General features: G+C 36.6%; 1 protein-coding gene across 1 annotated transcript in view; it reads right to left on the bottom strand.

Annotated features, from left to right (window-relative positions):
• Positions 1-17,985, bottom strand: part of pdgfc (platelet derived growth factor c) — a 120,851-nt gene extending 102,866 nt beyond the window's left edge. The window contains exon 1 of the mRNA XM_062039683.1: positions 17,288-17,985. Within this exon, the coding sequence (XP_061895667.1) occupies positions 17,288-17,402 (115 nt within the window). The 5' untranslated portion in view covers positions 17,403-17,985. The remainder of the gene's footprint in view (positions 1-17,287) is intronic.
• Positions 17,986-21,738: the final 3,753 nt, after the last annotated feature.

Below are 21,738 nucleotides of genomic sequence, written 5' to 3' on the forward strand. Positions count from 1 at the left end.
AACAATAATAACAACAGCAACAACAACAATAATAACAGCAGCAAAAACAACAACAATAGCAACGACAACAACAATAGCGAAAACAACAACATCAACAACAACAGCAAAAACCACAACAACAGCAACAGCAGCAATAACAACAACAGCATCAAGGAGGGCCCGCACTGTAGAGCTAAGACCAAAGGAGCACTGTAACACATCAGGTACATGAACAATAACAACAACAGCAACAGCAGCAATAACAACAACAGCAACAAGAAGGGCCCACACTGTAGAGCTAAGACCAAAGGAGCACTGCAACACATCTGGTGCATGAACAATAACAACAACAGCAACAACAACAATAAGAACAGCAGCAAAAACAACAACAATAGCAATGACAACAACAATAGCAAAAACAACAACAGCAGCAACAACAGCAATAACAACCACAACAGCAACGGCAACAACAACAGCAAAAACTACAACAACAGCAACAGCAGCAATAACAACAACAGCATCAAGAAGGGCCCACACTGTAGAGCTAAAACCAAAGGAGCACTGTAACACATCAGGTGCATGAACAATAACAACAACAGCAACAACAACAATAAAAACAACAGCATCAAGGAGGGCCCACACTGTAGAGCTAAGACCAAAGGAGCGCTGTAACACATCAGGTGCATGAACAATAACAACAACAGCAACAACAACAATAACAACAACAGCAACAAGAAGGGCCCACACTGTAGAGCTAAGACCAAAGGAGCAGTGCTAGACATGAGGTGCATGAAGACATGATGTATGATTGTTGGTCCAGTGTGTGTTGCTGCAACAACACCCTGCCCGCAGGCTGTTTATAGAAGTTCAGTCATGCTGATTCAGCACAATCAGCAATATGAGAGGAAGGGCGACGCTCCAAATCTGCATCGTCAGCAACAAAGCAGTCTTGTCATGCCACTTTCCACACCCATCACGTTGGCCTTTTTGTGATTGTCACTAGCATACAGTGGACCCTCCATTTACCAACCCCTCGATTTGCCAACTTTCTGGTTGACAAAGATGCAGCCCAGTACGCCTCCGTGTACGAACCGCGTCTTCATTCATTCATTTTGTGTCCCACTGCTTGTTTGTATTGAAGAGATTGAGGAACCGGGCTTCGTACCACAGCACGTTTTAAATTGTGATGAGATAGGACATTTCTGGACAAAGATGCCAAAGCGGATTTATTTCAGAGCGGGGACGAAGACTACCTCTTGATCAGCGTCGCCGCTTACGGAGCGCCCCTCCCCCCGTACTGTAAGTGGGTTTTACTTTTTGAAATGTTTATTACCGTGGCAATATGGTTGTTACAGTAAAGTATTTTGGGGATTTCTGATCGTTTGTGAGGGCATCAAAGGGGCTTTTTCAGAAAAATTGTGACATTTGAGGCCCTTTTTCCCTTAAACAACATTGAATGAACTTGTGATTTGATGGATTTGTTATCAATATTTTCAGTGTTCCTTGCAACCGTCACCGCAAAAAGCACGGGACTTCAGCAAGCATCGGAAAACAAACACAGTGGAAAGTACATTTACAAACTTCATTGGTTCTCAAACAAGGTCAGTCAATGGAAAACGTCACATTGTGAAGCAAATTTCGAGCTGAGCTGTATGCACTGCTCTGCCAACAGAAGTCCCTTTGGTGCCCTCACAAATAATCAGAAATCACAAAAATATGTCACTTTAACAAGCATATTGCTACAATAATAAACATTAACAATGGCAGGGAAGGGAACGCAGCAGACAGAGGGAGAAGGAAGGGGGACGGGGAATGGGTGGAAGACACTCTGCTAAACAAGAGGTAGTGTCTTTTCCTCTGCTGGGAAATAAGTCTAATTTAGCATCTTTTTCCAGAAAAGTTTGGTCTCATCACAATTAAAACTTGCTGCGGTACAAAGCCTGCTTCGTCGATTATTCCATACTTTTGAGCACCGTTAATGTACGCCTCGCAAATAGTATTTTTTTCAACCCCCACAGCAGTTCTTTTCACGCTGGTCAGTATATTGAGTTAACACAGGGGTCGGAAACCCAAAGTGTTAAAAGAGCCATATTGGACCAAAAAAGTGTTATAATGAAGGCAACACATGATGTAAGTGTCTATATTAGCTATATTAGCCTACTATCAAAATGACTTTAAAAATCTTGTATAAGTGTTACAATGAAGACAACACATAATGTAAGTGTCTATATTAGCCTACTATCAAATTAAATTTAAAAGTCGTATATAAGTGTTACAATGAAGACAACACATGATGTAAGTGTCTATATTAGCTATATTAGCCTACTATCAAAATGACTTTAAAAATCTTATATAAGTGTTACAATGAAGACAACACATAATGTAAGTGTCTATATTAGCCTACTATCAAATTAAATTTAAAAGTCGTATATAAGTGTTACAATGAAGACAACACATGATGTAAGTGTCTATATTAGCTATATTAGCCTACTATCAAGATGACTTTAAAAGTCATATATAAGTCTTATAACGAAGGCAACACATGATGTAAGTGTCTATATTAGACTACTATCAAAATACATTTAAAAGTCTTATATAAGTGTTATAATGAAGACAACACATGATGTAAGTGTCTATATTAGCTATATTAGCCTACTTTTAAAATGACTTTCAAAGTCGTATGTAAGTGTTACAATGAAGACAACACATTATATAAGTGTCTATATTAGATATATTAGCCTACTATCAAAATGACCTTAAAAGTCTTATATAAGTGTTATAATGAAGGCAACACATGATGTAAGTGTCTATATTAGCTATATTAGCCTACTTTTAAAATGACTTTCAAAGTCGTATGTAAGTGTTATAATGAAGACAACACATTATATAAGTGTCTATAATAGATATATTAGCCTACTATCAAAATGACCTTAAAAGTCTTATATAGGTGTTATAATGAAGGCAACACATGATGTAAGTGTCTATATTAGCCATATTAGCCTACTATCAAGATGACTTTAAAAGTCTTATATAAGTGTTATAATGAATGACATGGCACACATACACCTATCAGAAATGCAGCCAATATTGCATACAGATAATGTGTCATGAGATATGCAAATATAAATTAAATACACAGAGGACATAAGTAAAGGAAATTAAATCAGCTCAAATATACCTACAAATGAGTCATAATGATGCAATATCAGTACATAGCATGCTAGCATCGATTAGCTTGCAGTCATGCACTGACCAAATATGCCTGATTAGCACTCCACACAAGTCAATAACATCAACAAAGCTCACCTTTGTGCATTCACGCACAGTATACAACGTTTGGTGGACAAAATGAGACAAAGAAGGAGTGGCATAAAACACGTCTTTCTGTGGCAGCGTCGGAGAAAGTTGTACATGTCAACAAACTACGACGAGTTGAAGTACTGCCGGAATTGGTAAGACAAAACGGCGCTCGCCAAATCCTCTCATCAGTGAAGCATGTTTAATGTAAACAGTGGGATTTTTAACAATTAGGAAGGTTTGTGTCATGTTTGTCCTCCTACAGAAACCATATTTAAACAAAAAATATATTTTTTCACCTTTCTTCTTCATTTTTCATACATTTTTGAAAAAGCTCCAGGGAGCCACTAGGGCGTCGCTAAATGGACAAAACTTTTCAAAAGGCAAAAAAAAAAAAAAAAAAGTACTCCGCCACAATGCTGCGCCCTGCTTTTTGCCTGCAGGCGCAACACAAAATAAATGAATGAAATGTTCATACCAAAGACTATAAAAATGGGAGCAATTACCTCCCTGCTTGGCACTCAGCATCAAGGGTTGGAATTGGGGGTTAAATTACCAAAAATGATTCCCGGGCGTGGCCACTGCTGCTGCCCAAAGAACACCTTTGGGATGAATTAGAACGGAGACTGAGAGCCAGGACTCCTAATTAGTCTGCTGACATATGCAGTAACATATTGTGTCATTTATCTACCTATTATTTTGTCAACATTATTAAGGCATTAATAAGTACTTAATAATGACTAATTAAGAGCCAATATGTTACTAATTTGCATGTTAATAAGCAACTAATTAATGGTGAATATGTGTTCCCCATACTAAAGTGTTACCAATAATAATAATAAAATAACACCATATATTTTACAGTAAAAGTCTGGCAACTAAAGTGCCAGTTTTTTTTTTTGTAAAAAACAGCAATCAAATATTCAGTATTAAAATATTTAAATTCATAGGCAAGTTCATTAATTATTAACTGTTACAAGCGGCCCTCTATTGGCAGCCATGACTGTGGTGTGGCCCTCAATGAAAACAAGTTTGACAGCCCTGGTCTAGTAGGACAGACCAAAGTTAAGTCGGAGAAAATGCAGTCCTTTATAAATTATTGGTAACACTTTAGTATGGGGATCATATTCACCATGAATTAGTTGCTTATTAACATGCAAATTAGTAACCTATTGGCTCTTAATTAGTCATTATTAGGTACTTATTAATGCCTTATTCTGCATGGCCTTATTATACAACCAGCTAGCCATTAACTAAGAGTTTTCCCTCAATAGCCTCAGAATTATTGCTGATTAGTTACCCTAACCCTAACGCTTATATGTTCCCCTAGTGTCCAATTAACTCTAAATTAAGTCTTTGTTACTTAGAATATGTTCCCCATACTAAAGTGTAACTATATATATATATATATATATATATATATATATATATATATATATATATAAATATATATATATATATATATATATATATATATATATATATATATATATATATATATATATATATATATATATATATATATATATATATATATATATATATATATATATATATATATATATATATATATATATATATATATATATATATGTATATATATATATATGTATATATATATATATGGTAACACTTTAGTATGGGGATCATATTCACCATGAATTAGTTGCTTATTAACATGCAAATTAGTAACCTATTGGCTCTTAATTAGTCATTATTAGGTACTTATTAATGCCTTATTCGGCATGGCCTTATTATACAACCAGCTAGCCATTAACTAAGAGTTTTCCCTCAATAGCCTCAGAATTATTGCTGATTAGTTACCCTAACCCTAACCCTTATATGTTCCCCTAGTGTCTAATTAACTCTAAATTAAGTCTTTGTTACTTAGAATATGTTCCCCATACTAAAGTGTAACTATATATATATATATATATATATATATATATATATATATATGGTAACACTTTAGTATGGGGAACATATTCACCATTAATTAGTTGTTTATTAACATGCAAATTAGTAACATATTGGCTCTTAATTAGTCATTATTAGGTACTTATTAATGCCTTATTCGGCATGGCCTTATTATACTACCAGCTAGCCATTAACTAAGAGTTTTCCCTCAATAGCCTCAGAATTATTGCTGATTAGTTACCCTAACCCTAACCCTTATATGTTCCCCTAGTGTCTAATTAACTCTAAATTAAGTATTTGTTACTTAGAATATGTTCCCCATACTAAAGTGTAACTATATATATATATATATATATATATATATATATATATATATATATATATATATATATATATATATATATATATATATATATATATATATATATATATATATATATATATATATATATATATATATATATATATATATATATATATATATATATATATATATATATATATATATATATATGGTAACACTTTAGTATGGGGAACATATTCACCATTAATTAGTTGCTTATTAACATGCAGATTAGTAACATATTGGCTCTTAATTAGTCATTATTAAGTACTTATTAATACCTTATTCTGCATGGCCCTCACCCCAACCCCAACCCTAACCCTAACCCTAACCCTCCAACCCCAACCCTAACCCTAACTCTCAAACCCTAACCCCAAACCTAACCCTCTAAACCTAACCCTAATCAAATAACTCTAAACTAAGTCTTTGTTACTTACAATATGTTCCCCATGTTAAAGTGTTACCTAAATTATTTAATGTTTCTCTCCGGCCCAGTAGCAAATGCTTCACGGACTGGTACCGGTCCCCGGCCCGGTGGTTGGGGCTCACTGCATTAGGAGATGTGGTACCTAAACTTTGAGCCATACAGTTAGCAGAACTCCTCGCAGACATGGTCCTATTCTGGGACATGTCCTCCTCTGGCGCTCTGATGTTTCAATCTCTCGGCCACCCAGGACTTGGAGGCGGTCCAACTTCCAATCACGGCAAAGAAACACATTTACATCTGGAAACCCTGCACCCACCCCACGGCCTTCGTCATTTCTCCAGGATGTCCCCACGGCTCTCAGCCACGTATGAATGAACGGCCACCCACTCTTTCCTGTTTTTAACCCCCCCCCCCCACCATAAGCACGTGTTTGTCCGCATCATAATGGAATGAATGCACAATATGCCTCTTTATCTTGAACCCTGCCCTCTCTGTATGTGGACCCGTAGGGCCCCGTGACCCCGCTCACCCCTGGCATTATACCTAATCTGCTAATCTTTAGCGGAACAGCAGCCTCTGTGATCATTGGCAGGTCCGGAGCGGTGCATACCTTACTTAACGGTGGATACAGGATCTGGAAGGTGAGCCGCATCTCGGACAAGTATCCACACTGGGTTATTGGTACTAATGCCATCTGGGTCGGAGCTTCCAGGCGGGTTATAGGTGGTGGAGAAACATGGCCTTCTACGGGAAGGTGAAAGGAGTCTACTTGACACTAAAGACAACCCTAATCTGAGATTCATCTCCAGATAGAACAAGTATTTGGGTTTACTTACACTTCTACTGGCTTTCCTTAGCCACTGGCAGGGACTACTTCTATAAATGGGAATTATGAAATAGACTAATAAAACTCTCCACGGTTACTATTACTGTTTTAGATTCAAATGTATTGTATTGTATTGAATGGATTTATTCTGGCAGACAAACATATATAGCAACACTTCATCACTCTTTGTAGTTTGACAGACATGGAACGGCACCCACCGAAAAGGGATACGGGGAAAAAGCAAGAATGCTTATCCATGTCCCGCCCCTAATTTGCAATCGATTTATATGTTGGTTATATATGTTGGTTATATATGTTGGTTATATAGTCCAAGTTTGTTATATACAGTATGTTGGTTATATATGTTGGTTATATAGTCCAAGTTTGTTATATATGTTGGTTATATATGTTGGTCATATAGTCCAAGTTTGTTGTATATGTTGGTTATATAGTCCAAGTTTGTTATATATGTTGATTATATAGTCCAAGTTTGTTATATATCTTGGTTATATAGTCCAAGTTTGTTATATATGTTGATTATATATGTTGTTTATATAGTCCACGTTTGTTATATATGTTGGTTATATAGTCCAAGTTTGTTATATATGTTGGTTGTATATGTTGGTTATATAGTCCAAGTTTGTTATATATGTTGGTTATATATATTGGTTATATAGTCCAAGTTGGTTATATATGTTGGTTATATATGTTGGTTATATAGTCCAAGTTTGTTATATATGTTGGTTATATATGCTGGTTATATATGTTGGTTATATAGTCCAAGTTTGTTATATATGTTGGTTATATATGTTGGTTGTATAGTCCAAGTTTGTTATATACAGTATGTCGGTTATATATGTTGGTTATATAGTCCAAGTTTCTTATATATGTTGGTTATATATGTTGGTCATATAGTCCAAGTTTGTTGTATATGTTGGTTGTATAGTCCAAGTTTGTTATATATGTTGATTGTATAGTCCAAGTTTGTTATATATGTTGGTTATATAGTCCAAGTTTGTTATATATGTTGATTATATATGTTGGTTGTATATGTTGGTTATATAGTCCAAGTTTGTTATATATGTTGGTTATATATGTTGGTTGTATATGTTGGTTATATAGTCCAAGTTTGTTATATATGTTGGTTATATATGTTGGTTATATAGTCCAAGTTTGTTATATATGTCAGTTATATATGTTGGTTATATAGTCCAAGTTTGTTATATATGTTGGTTATATATGTTGGTTATATATTCCAAGTTGGTTATATATGTTGGTTATATATGTTGGTTATATAGTCCAAGTTTGTTACATATGTTGGTTATATATGTTGGTTATATAGTCCAAGTTTGTTATATATGTTGGTTATATATGTTGGTTATATATGCTGGTTATATATGTTGGTTAAATAGTCCAAGTTTGTTTTATATGTTGGTTATATATGTTGGTTCTATATGTTGGTTATATAGTCCAAGTTTGTTTTATATGTTGGTTATATATGCTGGTTATATATGTTGGTTATATAGTCCAAGTTTGTTATATATGTTGGTTATATATTCCAAGTTGGTTATATATGTTGGTTATATATGTTGGTTATATAGTCCAAGTTTGTTATATATGTTGGTTATATATGTTGGTTATATATGTTGGTTATATATGCTGGTTATATATGTTGGTTATATAGTCCAAGTCTGTTATATATGTTGGTTATATATGTTGGTTATATATGTTGGTTATATATGTTGGTTATATATTCCAAGTTGGTTATATATGTTGGTTATATATGTTGGTTATATATTCCAAGTTGGTTATATATGTTGGTTACATATGTTGGTTATATAGTCCAAGTTTGTTATATATGTTTGTTATATATGTTGGTTATATATGTTGGTTATATATGTTGGTTATATATGCTGGTTATATATGTTGGTTATATATGTTGGTTATATATGTTGGTTATATATGCTGGTTATATATGTTGGTTATATATGTTGGTTAAATAGTCCAAGTTTGTTATATATGTTGGTTATATATGCTGGTTATATATGTTGGTTATATAGTCCAAGTTTCAACAGCAGATTTGATGGATACATGAACATTTCAGTAGAAGTGTAACATATGATAATGGATGATAACAACAAGTCGGTATACATACACCAATATGGATATATTTTGTTTGATTCATTGATTTTTGTGTTCTTCTTGTTGGTTTCTTAGTCCACATGATGTCCAATTCATGTTTCTTCTTGCGTCATTTTGTGCAGATTCATGAACCAATGTTTCCATGTCACCATTTAAGTCCACGTGATGGCCCAGTTTAAGTCTGATCGTTGGTCTTCTGAAGCCTTGTCTGGTGGCGTTATGTCCCTTATTCCACAGTGAGTTATTTTTCACCTGTGTCCCACAGTTGAGATAGTCCAAACAACTAGTCATGTTTTTGATAGTTTCCCAACAACACGCTCTGTAGCAACCGACTGTGCAGAAAGTCTTTGCACTATACCGCTGACCCCTCTCTGTCAGTTTACGTGGCCTACCACTTGGTGGCTGACTTGCTGTTGTTCCCAAACTCTTCCAGTTTCTTATAATAAAGCCGACAGTGCTTTATTGTATACACCTGTGGCCGGGCCAAGTGATTAGGACACCTGATTCTCATCATTTGGATGGCTGGCCAAATACTTTTGTCAATATAGTGTACAAGAAAGTCTAGACTTGAACCAGGGTCAGAGGGGTTTTGCACGGTCACTTTCTACTACTTTCATTCTATTGTTACAATTAAAGATGATTCACCAAAGCCAAGGAGCTAAATGTTTATAGATGTTTACCTTCTCCAGGCAGGACTTAAGTGGTGATAGCGAGGACTCATGCACTTTGCAATAACATTACGGGAACGAACGGAAAAGACAGGGGTTTTCTCTCCTTTAGCAGCAAAACCAAACAAAGATTTCGTTGCTTTTTTTCCCCCCTGAAGTGCAGCTGCAGATGTCTTTCCGTCTTGAGCGTGAAACCTCGCGGCCACGGATGAGCACGCTAGTTGTCGCCATCTAACCGCCCGGTGGCCGAGGAGGAGGAAGGAAACGTTTTACATTTACCACCGCCACGCATGCAATTTACTGTTTAAGAGTCAGGAAGCTTCAAATTTGGCGAGGAGTGGTTGAGGGCTGCTCTGATGTGAGCAGCTGCTCGCCAAGCATCAAACTGCTGCTAAACATAACGCAGCAGCCATATTAACAATATGCTTCGACAGGCTGCCGAACGAGAGATGGATGGCGTCCGAGTCGGCCATACTTCCGTCGGTCAAACTCCAACATGGCTGCAGGACTAAAGACAGGTTCTTCAAAACAGCAGAGTGCTCCTGTCAGATGGAGGATCTTTGATGTTTGCAGTTCATCCTTAAACTACACTTTTTGTTGTCATTTTGCCTGTCATTCACAATGTACACTGCAAAAACTGAAATCTAAATAAGATTAAATATCTCAAATAAGGGTGATATTTGTTTATTTTCTTGTCATTAAGCAGATTTTATGTTAGAGTGTATTACTTGTTTTAAGGGTGTTGGTCCTAAATGATCTCAGTAAGATATTACAGCTTGTTGCTGAGATGTTATGAGCTATATTGAGTAAAACATGCTTGAAACTAGAATATCAAGTGTTGCCAAGCTGTGTCATCAACACTCACAAGTATACAACTACTTTTTTAAAGTATTAATTTCTTACTTCAAGCATGAAAAAAAAAATCATGTTGCCGAGCACATATCATTATGTCAAGATTAGGGATGTCCGATAATGGCTTTTTGCCGATATCCGATACGCCGATAGTGTCCAACTCTTTAATTACCGATACCAATATCAACCGATACCAATATCAACCGATACCGATATCAACCGATATATACAGTCGTGGAATTAACACATTATTATGCCTAAATTGGACAACCAGGTATGGTGAAGATAAGGTACTTTTTAAAAAAATGAATCAAATAAAGTAAGATAAATAAATTAAAAACATTTTCTTGAATAAAAAAGAAAGTAAAACAATATAAAAACAGTTACATAGAAACTAGTAATTAATGAAAATTTGTAAAATGAACTGTTAAAGGTTAGTATTATTAGTGGACCAGCAGCACGCACAATCATGTGTGCTTACGGACTGTATCCCTTGCAGACTGTATTGATATATATTGATATATAATGTAGGAAGCAGAATATTAATAACAGAAAGAAACAACCCTTTTGTGTGAATGAGTGTGAATGAGTGTAAATGGGGTGGGTTGGTGCACTAATTGTAAGTGTATCTTGTGTTTTTTATGTGGATTTAATAAAAAAACAAAACAAAAAAAAAACAAACCCATCCATCCATCCATCCATTTTCTACCGCTTATTCCCTTCGGGGTCGCGGGGGGCGCTGGAGCCTATCTCAGCTACAATCGGGCGGAAGGCGGGGTACACCCTGGACAAGTCGCCACCTCATCGCAGGGCCAGCACAGATAGACAGACAACATTCACACTCACATTCACACACTAGGGCCAATTTAGTGTTGCCAATCAACCTATCTCCAGGTGCATGTTTTTGGAGGTGGGAGGAAGCCGGAGTACCCGGAGGGAACCCACACAGTCACGGGGAGAACATGCAAACTCCACACAGAAAGATCCCGAGGCCGGGATTGATCTCACGACTACTCAGGACCTTCGTATTGTGAGGCAGGCGCACTAACCCCTCTGCCACCGATACTGATAATAAAAAAACCGATACCGATAATTTCCGATATTACATTTTAACGCATTTATCGGCCGATAATATCGGCAGACCGATATTATCGGACAACTCTAGTCAAGATAATGGCACCAGCATTTACTTAATTTAGGAATATTTTTCAACATATTGAGCAAAAAGGTCTCTTTTTTTTTCCTACCAAGAAAAGTGCACTTGTTATTAATGAGAATGTACTTATTTTAATCAATCAATCAATCAATCAATGTTTATTTATATAGTCCTAAATCACAAGTGTCTCAAAGGGCTGCACAAGCCACAACGACATCCTCGGTACAGAGCCCACATAAGGGCAAGGAAAAACTCACCCCAGTGGGACGTCGATGTGAATGACTATGAGAAACCTTGGAGAGGACCGCATATGTGGGTAACCCCCCACCCACCCCCCCCCCCCCTCTAGGGGAGACCGAAAGCAATGGATGTCGAGTGGGTCTGACATAATATTGTGAAAGTCCAGTCCACAGTGGATCCAACATATCAGCGAAAGTCCAGCCCATTTTAAGGTATTTTTGGGTTCATTGAGGTTAGCTAATTTTACTTGTTTTGGAAAGTCTCGACAAGCCGAATTTTCTTGTTCTATTGGCAGGAAAATTTTGCTTAGTTCAAATAAAATACCCCTAATTTTTTTTTTTTTTTCTTGTTTTTGAACACTGACTTTTTGCAGTGAAAACATGTTTTTCTTTTTTTTAAATACATTCTGGATCGTAAAATATGGCAAGTAAGAGGTGGCTAACAATACAGCTAATGGGAGTTCACTATTCCGCCCATAAAACCCTAAAAAAAAAAAACATCCAAAAAGCGCCAACAATACTCCATTTACACGCCGTGAGCTGGATATTCACCAAGTATTTGTCGCGAACTCGCCTGGCAGCGGTATTTGTGACCCCAAAGATGCAGGAACCAGGAGAGTAAAGAGCAGGTAAGATGATTTTTAAATTAATATAATGAACAGAGAAGGAAGCGGTCGTGCATGTAAGGTCCAAAACATAACTCAATCCTCCAGCACTGAGGAGCAGGCGAGGCAGGCATGAATAGATTAGCACCAGGTGTGGCCAGGTTGCCAATCAGCAACAGGTGAGGGGAAAACAGCGCCCAGGGAGACAAGCAGAAAATTGAACCAAAATACGAGCATTGATTTAGAGAAAAAAAAATGTATCTGGGGGCCGGTATATCTATTTTTAGGAACACTATTACAAAACCTCACAATAATGTCTGATTGAATTTTAAAAACGTTATGACAGACCGCCTTAAACGGAATGGAATGGATTTTTTTTACTGAATGACACACCCAGAATGTACATGAAAATAAAGAATGTGGGATTTACAATATTAACTATGAAGGATAAAACACTGAATATTGACAACATATGAACGTCACCTACCCTCTCCATCCACATATTTAACAATCCACATTTTTGAGGCTTTTCAGGTGGAATTATTTCCCATTCTTGCTTGATGTGCAGCTTAAGTTGGTCTCCGTTGTGGTATTTTAGGCTTCATATTGCACCACACATTTTCAATGGGAGACAGGTCTGGACTACAGGCAGGCCAGTCTAGTACCCGCACTCTTTTACTATGAAGCCACGCTTTTGTAACACGTGGCTTGGCATTGTCTTGCTGAAATAAGCAGGGGCGTCCATGATAACGTTGCTTGGATGGCAACATATGTTGCTCCAAAAGCTGTATGTACCTTTCAGCATTAATGGTGCCTTCACAGATGTGTAAGTTACCCATGTCTTGGGCACTAATACACCCCCATACCATCACACATGCTGGCTTTTACACTGTGCGTCTACAACAATCCGGATGGTTCTTTTCCTCTTTGGTCCGGAGGACACGACGTCCACAGTTTCCAAAAATAATTTGAAATGTGGACACGTCAGACACTTCCAGTATTAACACTTGTTAGGGAACAACGACTGAAATGACCAACAACACACCATAAACTCAGTGTCATACCTGCAAATGATACTCAGAAATGTGATAATGAAACAAGATATATTCAATATATATTTCTTATATTTCTATATAGTTCGTTTTGAATGGTGCAGTAAAAAAAAAAAATGTATCATCACTTCCAGTATTAACACTTTTTAGGTAACAATGACTAAAATGACCAACAACACACCGTAAACTCAGTGTCATACCTGCAAATGATACTCAGAAATGTGATAATGAAAGGAAAAAAAAAATTAAAATCAGTTATTTTTTAAATGGTGCAATAAAAAAATAGATGGTATCATCTCTTCCAGTATTAACATTTTTAGGGAACGACTGAAATGACCAGCAACACACCATAAACTCAGTGTCATACCTGCAAATATTGCAGAAATGTAATAATGAAACAAGATATATTAAATCAAAATCAGTTCCTTTTTAAATGGTGCAGTAAATAAATAGATGTTATCGTCACTTCCAGTATTAACACTTTTTAGGGAACAGTGAAGTGAGGTGAATTATATTTATATAGCGCTTTTCTCTAGTGACTCAAAGCGCTTTTACATAGTGAAACCCAATATCTAAGTTACATTTAAACCAGTGTGGGTGGCACTGGGAGCAGGTGGGTAAAGTGTCTTGCCCAAGGAGACAACGGCAGTGACTAGGATGGCGGAAGCGGGGATCGAACCTGGAACCCTCAAGTTGCTGGCACGGCCACTCTACCAACCGAGCTACACCGCCCCATTAAACCGCTGGTCATTACAACGACTGTAATGACCAGCAACACACCATAAACTCAGTGTCATATCTGCGAATGATACTCAGAAATGTGATATAGATATATTAAAACTAAATCAGTTCCTTTTTAAATGGTGCAGTAAATAAATATATGTTATCATCACTTCCAGTATTAACACTTTTTAGGGAACAACAACTGAAATGACCAACACACCGTAAACTCAGTGTCATACCTGCAAATGATACTCAAAAGTGTGATATAGATATATTAAATCAAAAGCAGTTCCTTTTTAAATGGTGCAGTAAATAAATATTTGTTATCCTCACTTGCAGCAGTATTAACACTTTTTAGGGAACAACGACTGAAATGACCAACACACCATAAACTCAGTGTCATACCTGCAAATATTGCAGAAATGTGATAATTAAACAAGATATATTAAATCAAAATCAGTTCCTTTTTAAATGGTGCAGTAAATAAATAGATGTTATCATCACTTCCAGTATTAACACTTTTTAGGGAACAACGACTGAAATGACCAACAACACACCATAAACTCAGTGTCATACCTCCAAATGATACTCAGAAATGTGATATAGATATATTAAATCAAAATCAGTTCATTTTTAAATGGTGCAGTAAATAAATATATGTTATCGTCACTTCAAGTATTAACACTTTTTAGAGAACAACGACTGAAATGACCAACAACACACCCTAAACTCAGTGTCATACCTGCAAATATTGCAGAAATGTAATAATGAAACAAGATATATTAAATCAAAATCAGTTTCTTTTTAAATGGTGCAGTAAATAAATAGATGTTATCATCACTTCCAGTATTAACACTTTTTAGGGAACAACGACTGTAATGACCAGCAACACACCATAAACTCAGTGTCATACCTGCAAATGATACTCAGAAATGTGATATATATATATTAAATAAAAATCAGTTCCTTTTTAAATGGTGCAGTAAATAAATATATGTTATCGTCACATCCAGTATTAACACTTTTTAGGGAACAACGACTGTTATGACCAGCAACACACCATAAACTCAGTGTCATACCTGCAAATGATACTCAGAAATGTGATATAGATATATTAAATCAAAATCAGTTCCTTTTTAAATGGTGCAGTAAATAAATATATGTTATCATCACTTCCAGTATTAACACTTTTTAGGGAACAACAACTGAAATGACCAACACACCGTAAACTCAGTGTCATACCTGCAAATGATACTCAGAAATGTGATATAGATATATTACATCAAAATCAGTTCCTTTTTAAATGGTGCAATAAAAATGTTTATTTCATCATCACTTCCAGTATTAACACTTTTTAGGGAACAACGACTGTAATGACCAGCAACACACCATAAACTCAGTGTCATACCTGCAAATGATACTCAGAAATGTGATATAGATATATTAAATCAAAATCAGTTCCTATTTAAATGGTGCAATAAAAAATAGATGTTATCATCACTTCCAGTATTAACACTTTTTAGGGAACAACGGCAGAAATTACCACAACACACCGTAAACTCAGTGTCATACCTGCAAATGATACTCAGAAATGTGATAGTGAAACAAGATATATTAAATCAAAATCAGTTCCTTTTTAAATGTTGCAGTAAATAAATAGATGTTATCATCATTTCCAGTATTAACACTTTTTAGGGAACGACGACTGTAATGACCAACAACACAACATAAACTCAGTGTCATACCTGCAAATGATACTCAAAAATGTGATGATAAAAGAAAAAAAATACATCAAAATCAGTTCCTTTTTAAATGGTGCAATAAAAAAAATAGATGTTATCATCACTTCCAGTATTAACACTTTTTAGGGAACAACGGCAGAAAATACCACAACACACCGTAAACACAGTGTCATACCTGCAAATGATACTCAGAAATGTGATATAGATATATTACATCAAAATCAGTTCCTTTTTAAATGGTGCAATAAAAATGTTTATTTCATCATCACTTCCAGTATTAACACTTTTTAGGGAACAACGACTGTAATGACCAGCAACACACCATAAACTCAGTGTCATACCTGCAAATGATACTCAGAAATGTGATATAGATATATTATATCAAAATCAGTTCCTATTTAAATGGTGCAATAAAAAAATAGATGTTATCATCACTTCCAGTATTAACACTTTTTAGGGAACAACGGCAGAAATTACCACAACACACCGTAAACTCAGTGTCATACCTGCAAATATTGCAGAAATGTGATAATGAAACAAGATATATTAAATCAAAATCAGTTCCTTTTTAAATGGTGCAGTAAATAAATATATGTTATCGTCACTTCCAGTATTAACACTTTTTAGGGAACAACGGCAGAAATTACCACAACACACCGTAAACACAGTGTCATACCTGCAAATGACACTCAGAAATGTGATAATGAAACAAGATTAAATGGTGCAGTAAAAAAAAATAGATTTTATTATCACTTCCAGTATTAACACGTTTTAGGGTACAGCGATTAAAATGACCATCAACACACTCATAAACACCATAAAGTCAGAAATGTGATAATACATTAAAATCAGTTCCAGTAAAAAAATAGATTTTATCATCAAAAACAATTCATATTTACTAACACTCACAAAAGTACTGACAATTGGGACGTCTGAGTACCGATGCCCCTCCCTACTAATCAGCATCATCACAAAAGTGTTCCTATATTCAACCAAAGCAGTGAGAATAGTGCATGAATGAGGTCTTGTTATTATTATTGTCATCATCATCACAGGGAACACGCAACTCTCCTGGGGGCCAACTCTGACTGTGGTAAACTTGCACAAAGGTAATTTTGCGCGTACACATCCTGCGCCATGGCCACGTTTGATGTGAATGAATGAAACGCAGCCATTCATTGCAGCAAACTCAAGCAAGATGTGCTCTTTAAGATGAGGAAGAAAAAAAAACTTCTGGCTTAGAGCCCAGAAGGAATGAGAATCGGTGCGTGCAGGGAGAATAACAACCCAAAAAAAAAAAAAAAAAAAGACCAACTGACCGTTTTGCTCCTTGACGCTTGGAAGGTGGGACTTGCTGACATGACTGGACTGAGCCTCCGGGACACTTGGTTGCAGGAGTGACGCCAGAAGGATGAGGAGGGATGGGAGGATCATTTGGAAGAGTGGTGGTTCATGCACGGGGTGTTGGGACTGGGGAGGCTGGAGGGATCAGCAGGGGCGCCGGGGCTGCAGCTTCGGGCACGTCTGGGGCGCACGGACGCGCAGTAGAATCCGCATAATCCTCACCATCAATCCGCCGGGAGCAACGTGAAAAGTTGGCAAAAAGGAGTTAAAAGAGCTGACAAATACGAAAGGAGAGGATGCGGCATGCGGTGGTCGAGTCCAAGTGGGGGGGGGGGACAAAAACGAGTGGGGAAATAGTCCAGGGATTGGTTGTCTCGTGCGTAAAAGTCCACGGAGGCTAAGTGGACTCGTTGGCGTTGAGCTAAAGTCGCCTCTGTGCACGACTGGCCAGCCAACAGGTGCCGAACATTCAAAAAAAAGAAAAAAAAAGAAAAAGAAAAAAAGTTTCACTTCCGAGCCCGAGGAGGAGGAGGAGGAAGAGGAGGAGAAGGAGACTCCCCTGCAAGTTAACCATTGCGCTGCTGGGCCGGAGCGCGCCTGCACGCTGCTTCCGGTGCCCGGTCGTCCTGAGGTGACCCGGATGAAACAACATAATACATTACACATGCATGCATACAACATGATACATCACACATGCATGAATACAACATGATACATCACACATGCATGAATACAACATTATACATCACACATGCATGCATGCATACAACATGATGCATCACACATGCATGCATACAACATGATACATTACACATGCATGCATACAACATGATACATCACACATGCATGCATACAACATGATGCATCACACATGCATGCATACAACATGATATATCACACATGCATGCATACAACATGATACATCACACATGCATGAATACAACATGATACATCACACATGCATGAATACAACATTATACATCACACATGCATGCATACAACATGATACATTACACATGCATGCATACAACATGATACATCACACATGCATGCATGCATACAACATGATGCATCACACATGCATGCATACAACATGATGCATCACACATGCATGCATACAACATGATACATTACACATGCATGCATACAACATGATACATCACACATGCATGCATACAACATGATACATTACACATGCATGCATACAACATGATACATCACACATGCATGCATACAACATGATACATCACACATGCATGCATGCATACAACATGATGCATCACACATGCATGCATACAACATGATGCATCACAAATGCATGCAAACAACATGATGCATCACAAATGCATGCATACAACGTGATGCATCACACATGCATGCATACAACGTAATACATCACAAATGCATGCATACAACGTGATGCATCACACATGCATGCATGCATACAACATGATGCATCACACATGCATGCATACAACATGATGCATCACACATGCATGCATACAACATGATACATTACACATGCATGCATACAACATGATACATCACACATGCATGCATACAACATGATACATTACACATGCATGCATACAACATGATACATCACACATGCATGCATGCATACAACATGATGCATCACACATGCATGCATACAACATGATGCATCACAAATGCATGCATACAACATGATGCATCACAAATGCATGCATACAACATGATGCATCACAAATGCATGCATACAACATGATACATCACACATGCATGCATACAACGTGATGCATCACACATACATGCATACAACGTAATACATCACACATGCATGCATACAACGTGATGCATCACACATGCATGCATAGAACGTGATACATCACACATGCATGCATACAACGTGATACATCACACATGCATGCATACAACATGATACATCACACATGCATGCATACAATGTGATGCATCACACATGCATGCATATAACGTGATACATCACACATGCATGCATACAACATTATACATCACACATGTATGCATACAACATGATACATCACACACAGATGCATACAACATGATACATCACACATGGATGCATACAACATGATACATCACACATGCATGCATACAACATGATAAATCACACATGCATGCATACAACATGATACAATACACATGCATGCATACAACATGATACATCACACGTGCATGCATACAACATGATACATCACACATGCATACATACAACATGATAAATTACACATGCATGCATACATGATACATTACACATGCATGCATACAACATGATACATCACACATGCATGCATACAAAGTGATACATCACACATGCATGCATACAACGTGATGCATCACACATGCAAGCATACAACATGATACATCACACATGCATGCATACAACATGATGCATCACACAGGTATGCATAAAACATGATACATCACACATGCATGCATACAACATGATACATCACACATGCATGCATACAACATGATACATCACACATGCATGCATACAACATGATGCATGACACATGCATGCATACAACATGATGCATCACAAATGCATGCATACAACATGATACATCACACATGCATGCATACAACGTGATGCATCACACATGCATGCATGCAACGTGATGCATTACACATGCATGCATACAACATGATGCATCACACATGCATGCATACAACGTGATGCATCACACATGCATGCATACAACGTAATACATCACACATGCATGCATACAACATGATACATCACACATGCATGCATACAACGTGATGCATCACACATGCATGCATACAACATGATGCATCACACATGCATGCATACAACATGATGCATCACACATGCATGCATACAACGTGATGCATCACACATGCATGCATACAACGTGATACATCACACATGCATGCATACAACATGATACATCACACATGCATGCATACAACATGGTGCATCACAATTTCCCGTTTCTCTATTCAACGTGTTGGAAAAGGAGTAGGAAGAAGCAGAGCTTTTTCAATCCTACCCCTTTTCCTTTACATAGCAGTTGCTAAAACTTTTGTTCACTCTCCTGTTCTCAATTTATTCACAATATACTCCATAAGTAATCACAATACAAATAAATAAATAATAATTGGTGAAGTAAGTTACATTTCATATGGTGAGATGAGTAAGATTATCTAGAAAATGAACGGATGGATGAAATAAATTGAGAATGTGGTAACACTTTAGTATGGGGAACATATTCACCATTAATTAGGTGCTTATTACCATGCAAATTACTAACATATTGGCTCTTCATTAGTCATTATTAAGTACTTATTAATGCATTATTCTGCATGGCCTTATTATACAACAACCCTAACCCTAACCCTAACCAAATAACTCTAAATTAAGTCTTTGTTACTTACAATATGTTCCCCTAGTGTCCAAATAACTCTTAATTAAGTCTTTGTTACTTATAATATGTTCTCCATAGTAAAGTGTTACCCAGAATGTTCATAATGGTTCTTCTTCTTTGGAGTTTGTAAACACTTTAAGTTTGAAGAGTTTCTTGAACTGAATCATATTAGTACATTGTTTGATTTATTTGCTTAATCCATTCCATCATTTAATTCCACATACTGATATACTGAAGGTCTTAAGTGTTGTTCGTGCGTACAAATGTTTTAAATTACATTTTCCTCTAAGATTATATTTCTCCTCTTTAGTTGAGAAGAATTGTTGTATATTCAGTTTTTGTTTTGTTTATTTATTTTTTGTTCAACTTATCTTGCTTGTTTATTCTTTTCATTGATTGTTTGTTCTATTAATTTCTATGAGTGTGTGCACTGGGTAGGGGTACAAACTTGTAGTTTTTAGGCAACAATAACTTTTCTTGTCAACTGGGTCATACATGTCCTGTAGCCTTTTTTACTACTCTAGAGTCTACGCCCCTGGTGGGTGGGTGCGTGTGGGTGTGGGTGCCTGCGTGTGCATATGTGATATATTGTTTTGTATTGATTTGTTGCATTGGATGTTCTAATGCACTACCGGCAAAGAGATACCAAGAAAATGTTTCTTTTGTGCGAAGGGGCAGGAAATATAAGATTTTCTTCATCCTGTTCCTTTTCGACATGGCTGTGTATTGAATGCAGTAAGGTATGTGAGATTGTTGAAATGTTGTTGAAATGTACACATCCAAGTACGAAATAAATAAATAATTGAATTGAATTGAATTGAATATTCCTGGGTAGCAGGTTATAGTTTGCTTTTTGTATAATTTTAGATGCTTGCAAATTCACTATGTCGTGGAATTTCAGTATTTTTGATTTAATAAATAAAGGGTTTTTATGTTCTCTATATCCAACATTACGTATTATTCTAACTGATTTTTTTTTGTAACACAGTTAATGAATGAATTGTACTTTTGTA

The sequence above is a fragment of the Entelurus aequoreus genome, linkage group LG28 (genome assembly GCF_033978785.1).
Source record: "Entelurus aequoreus isolate RoL-2023_Sb linkage group LG28, RoL_Eaeq_v1.1, whole genome shotgun sequence".
Lineage (NCBI taxonomy): Eukaryota > Metazoa > Chordata > Actinopteri > Syngnathiformes > Syngnathidae > Entelurus > Entelurus aequoreus.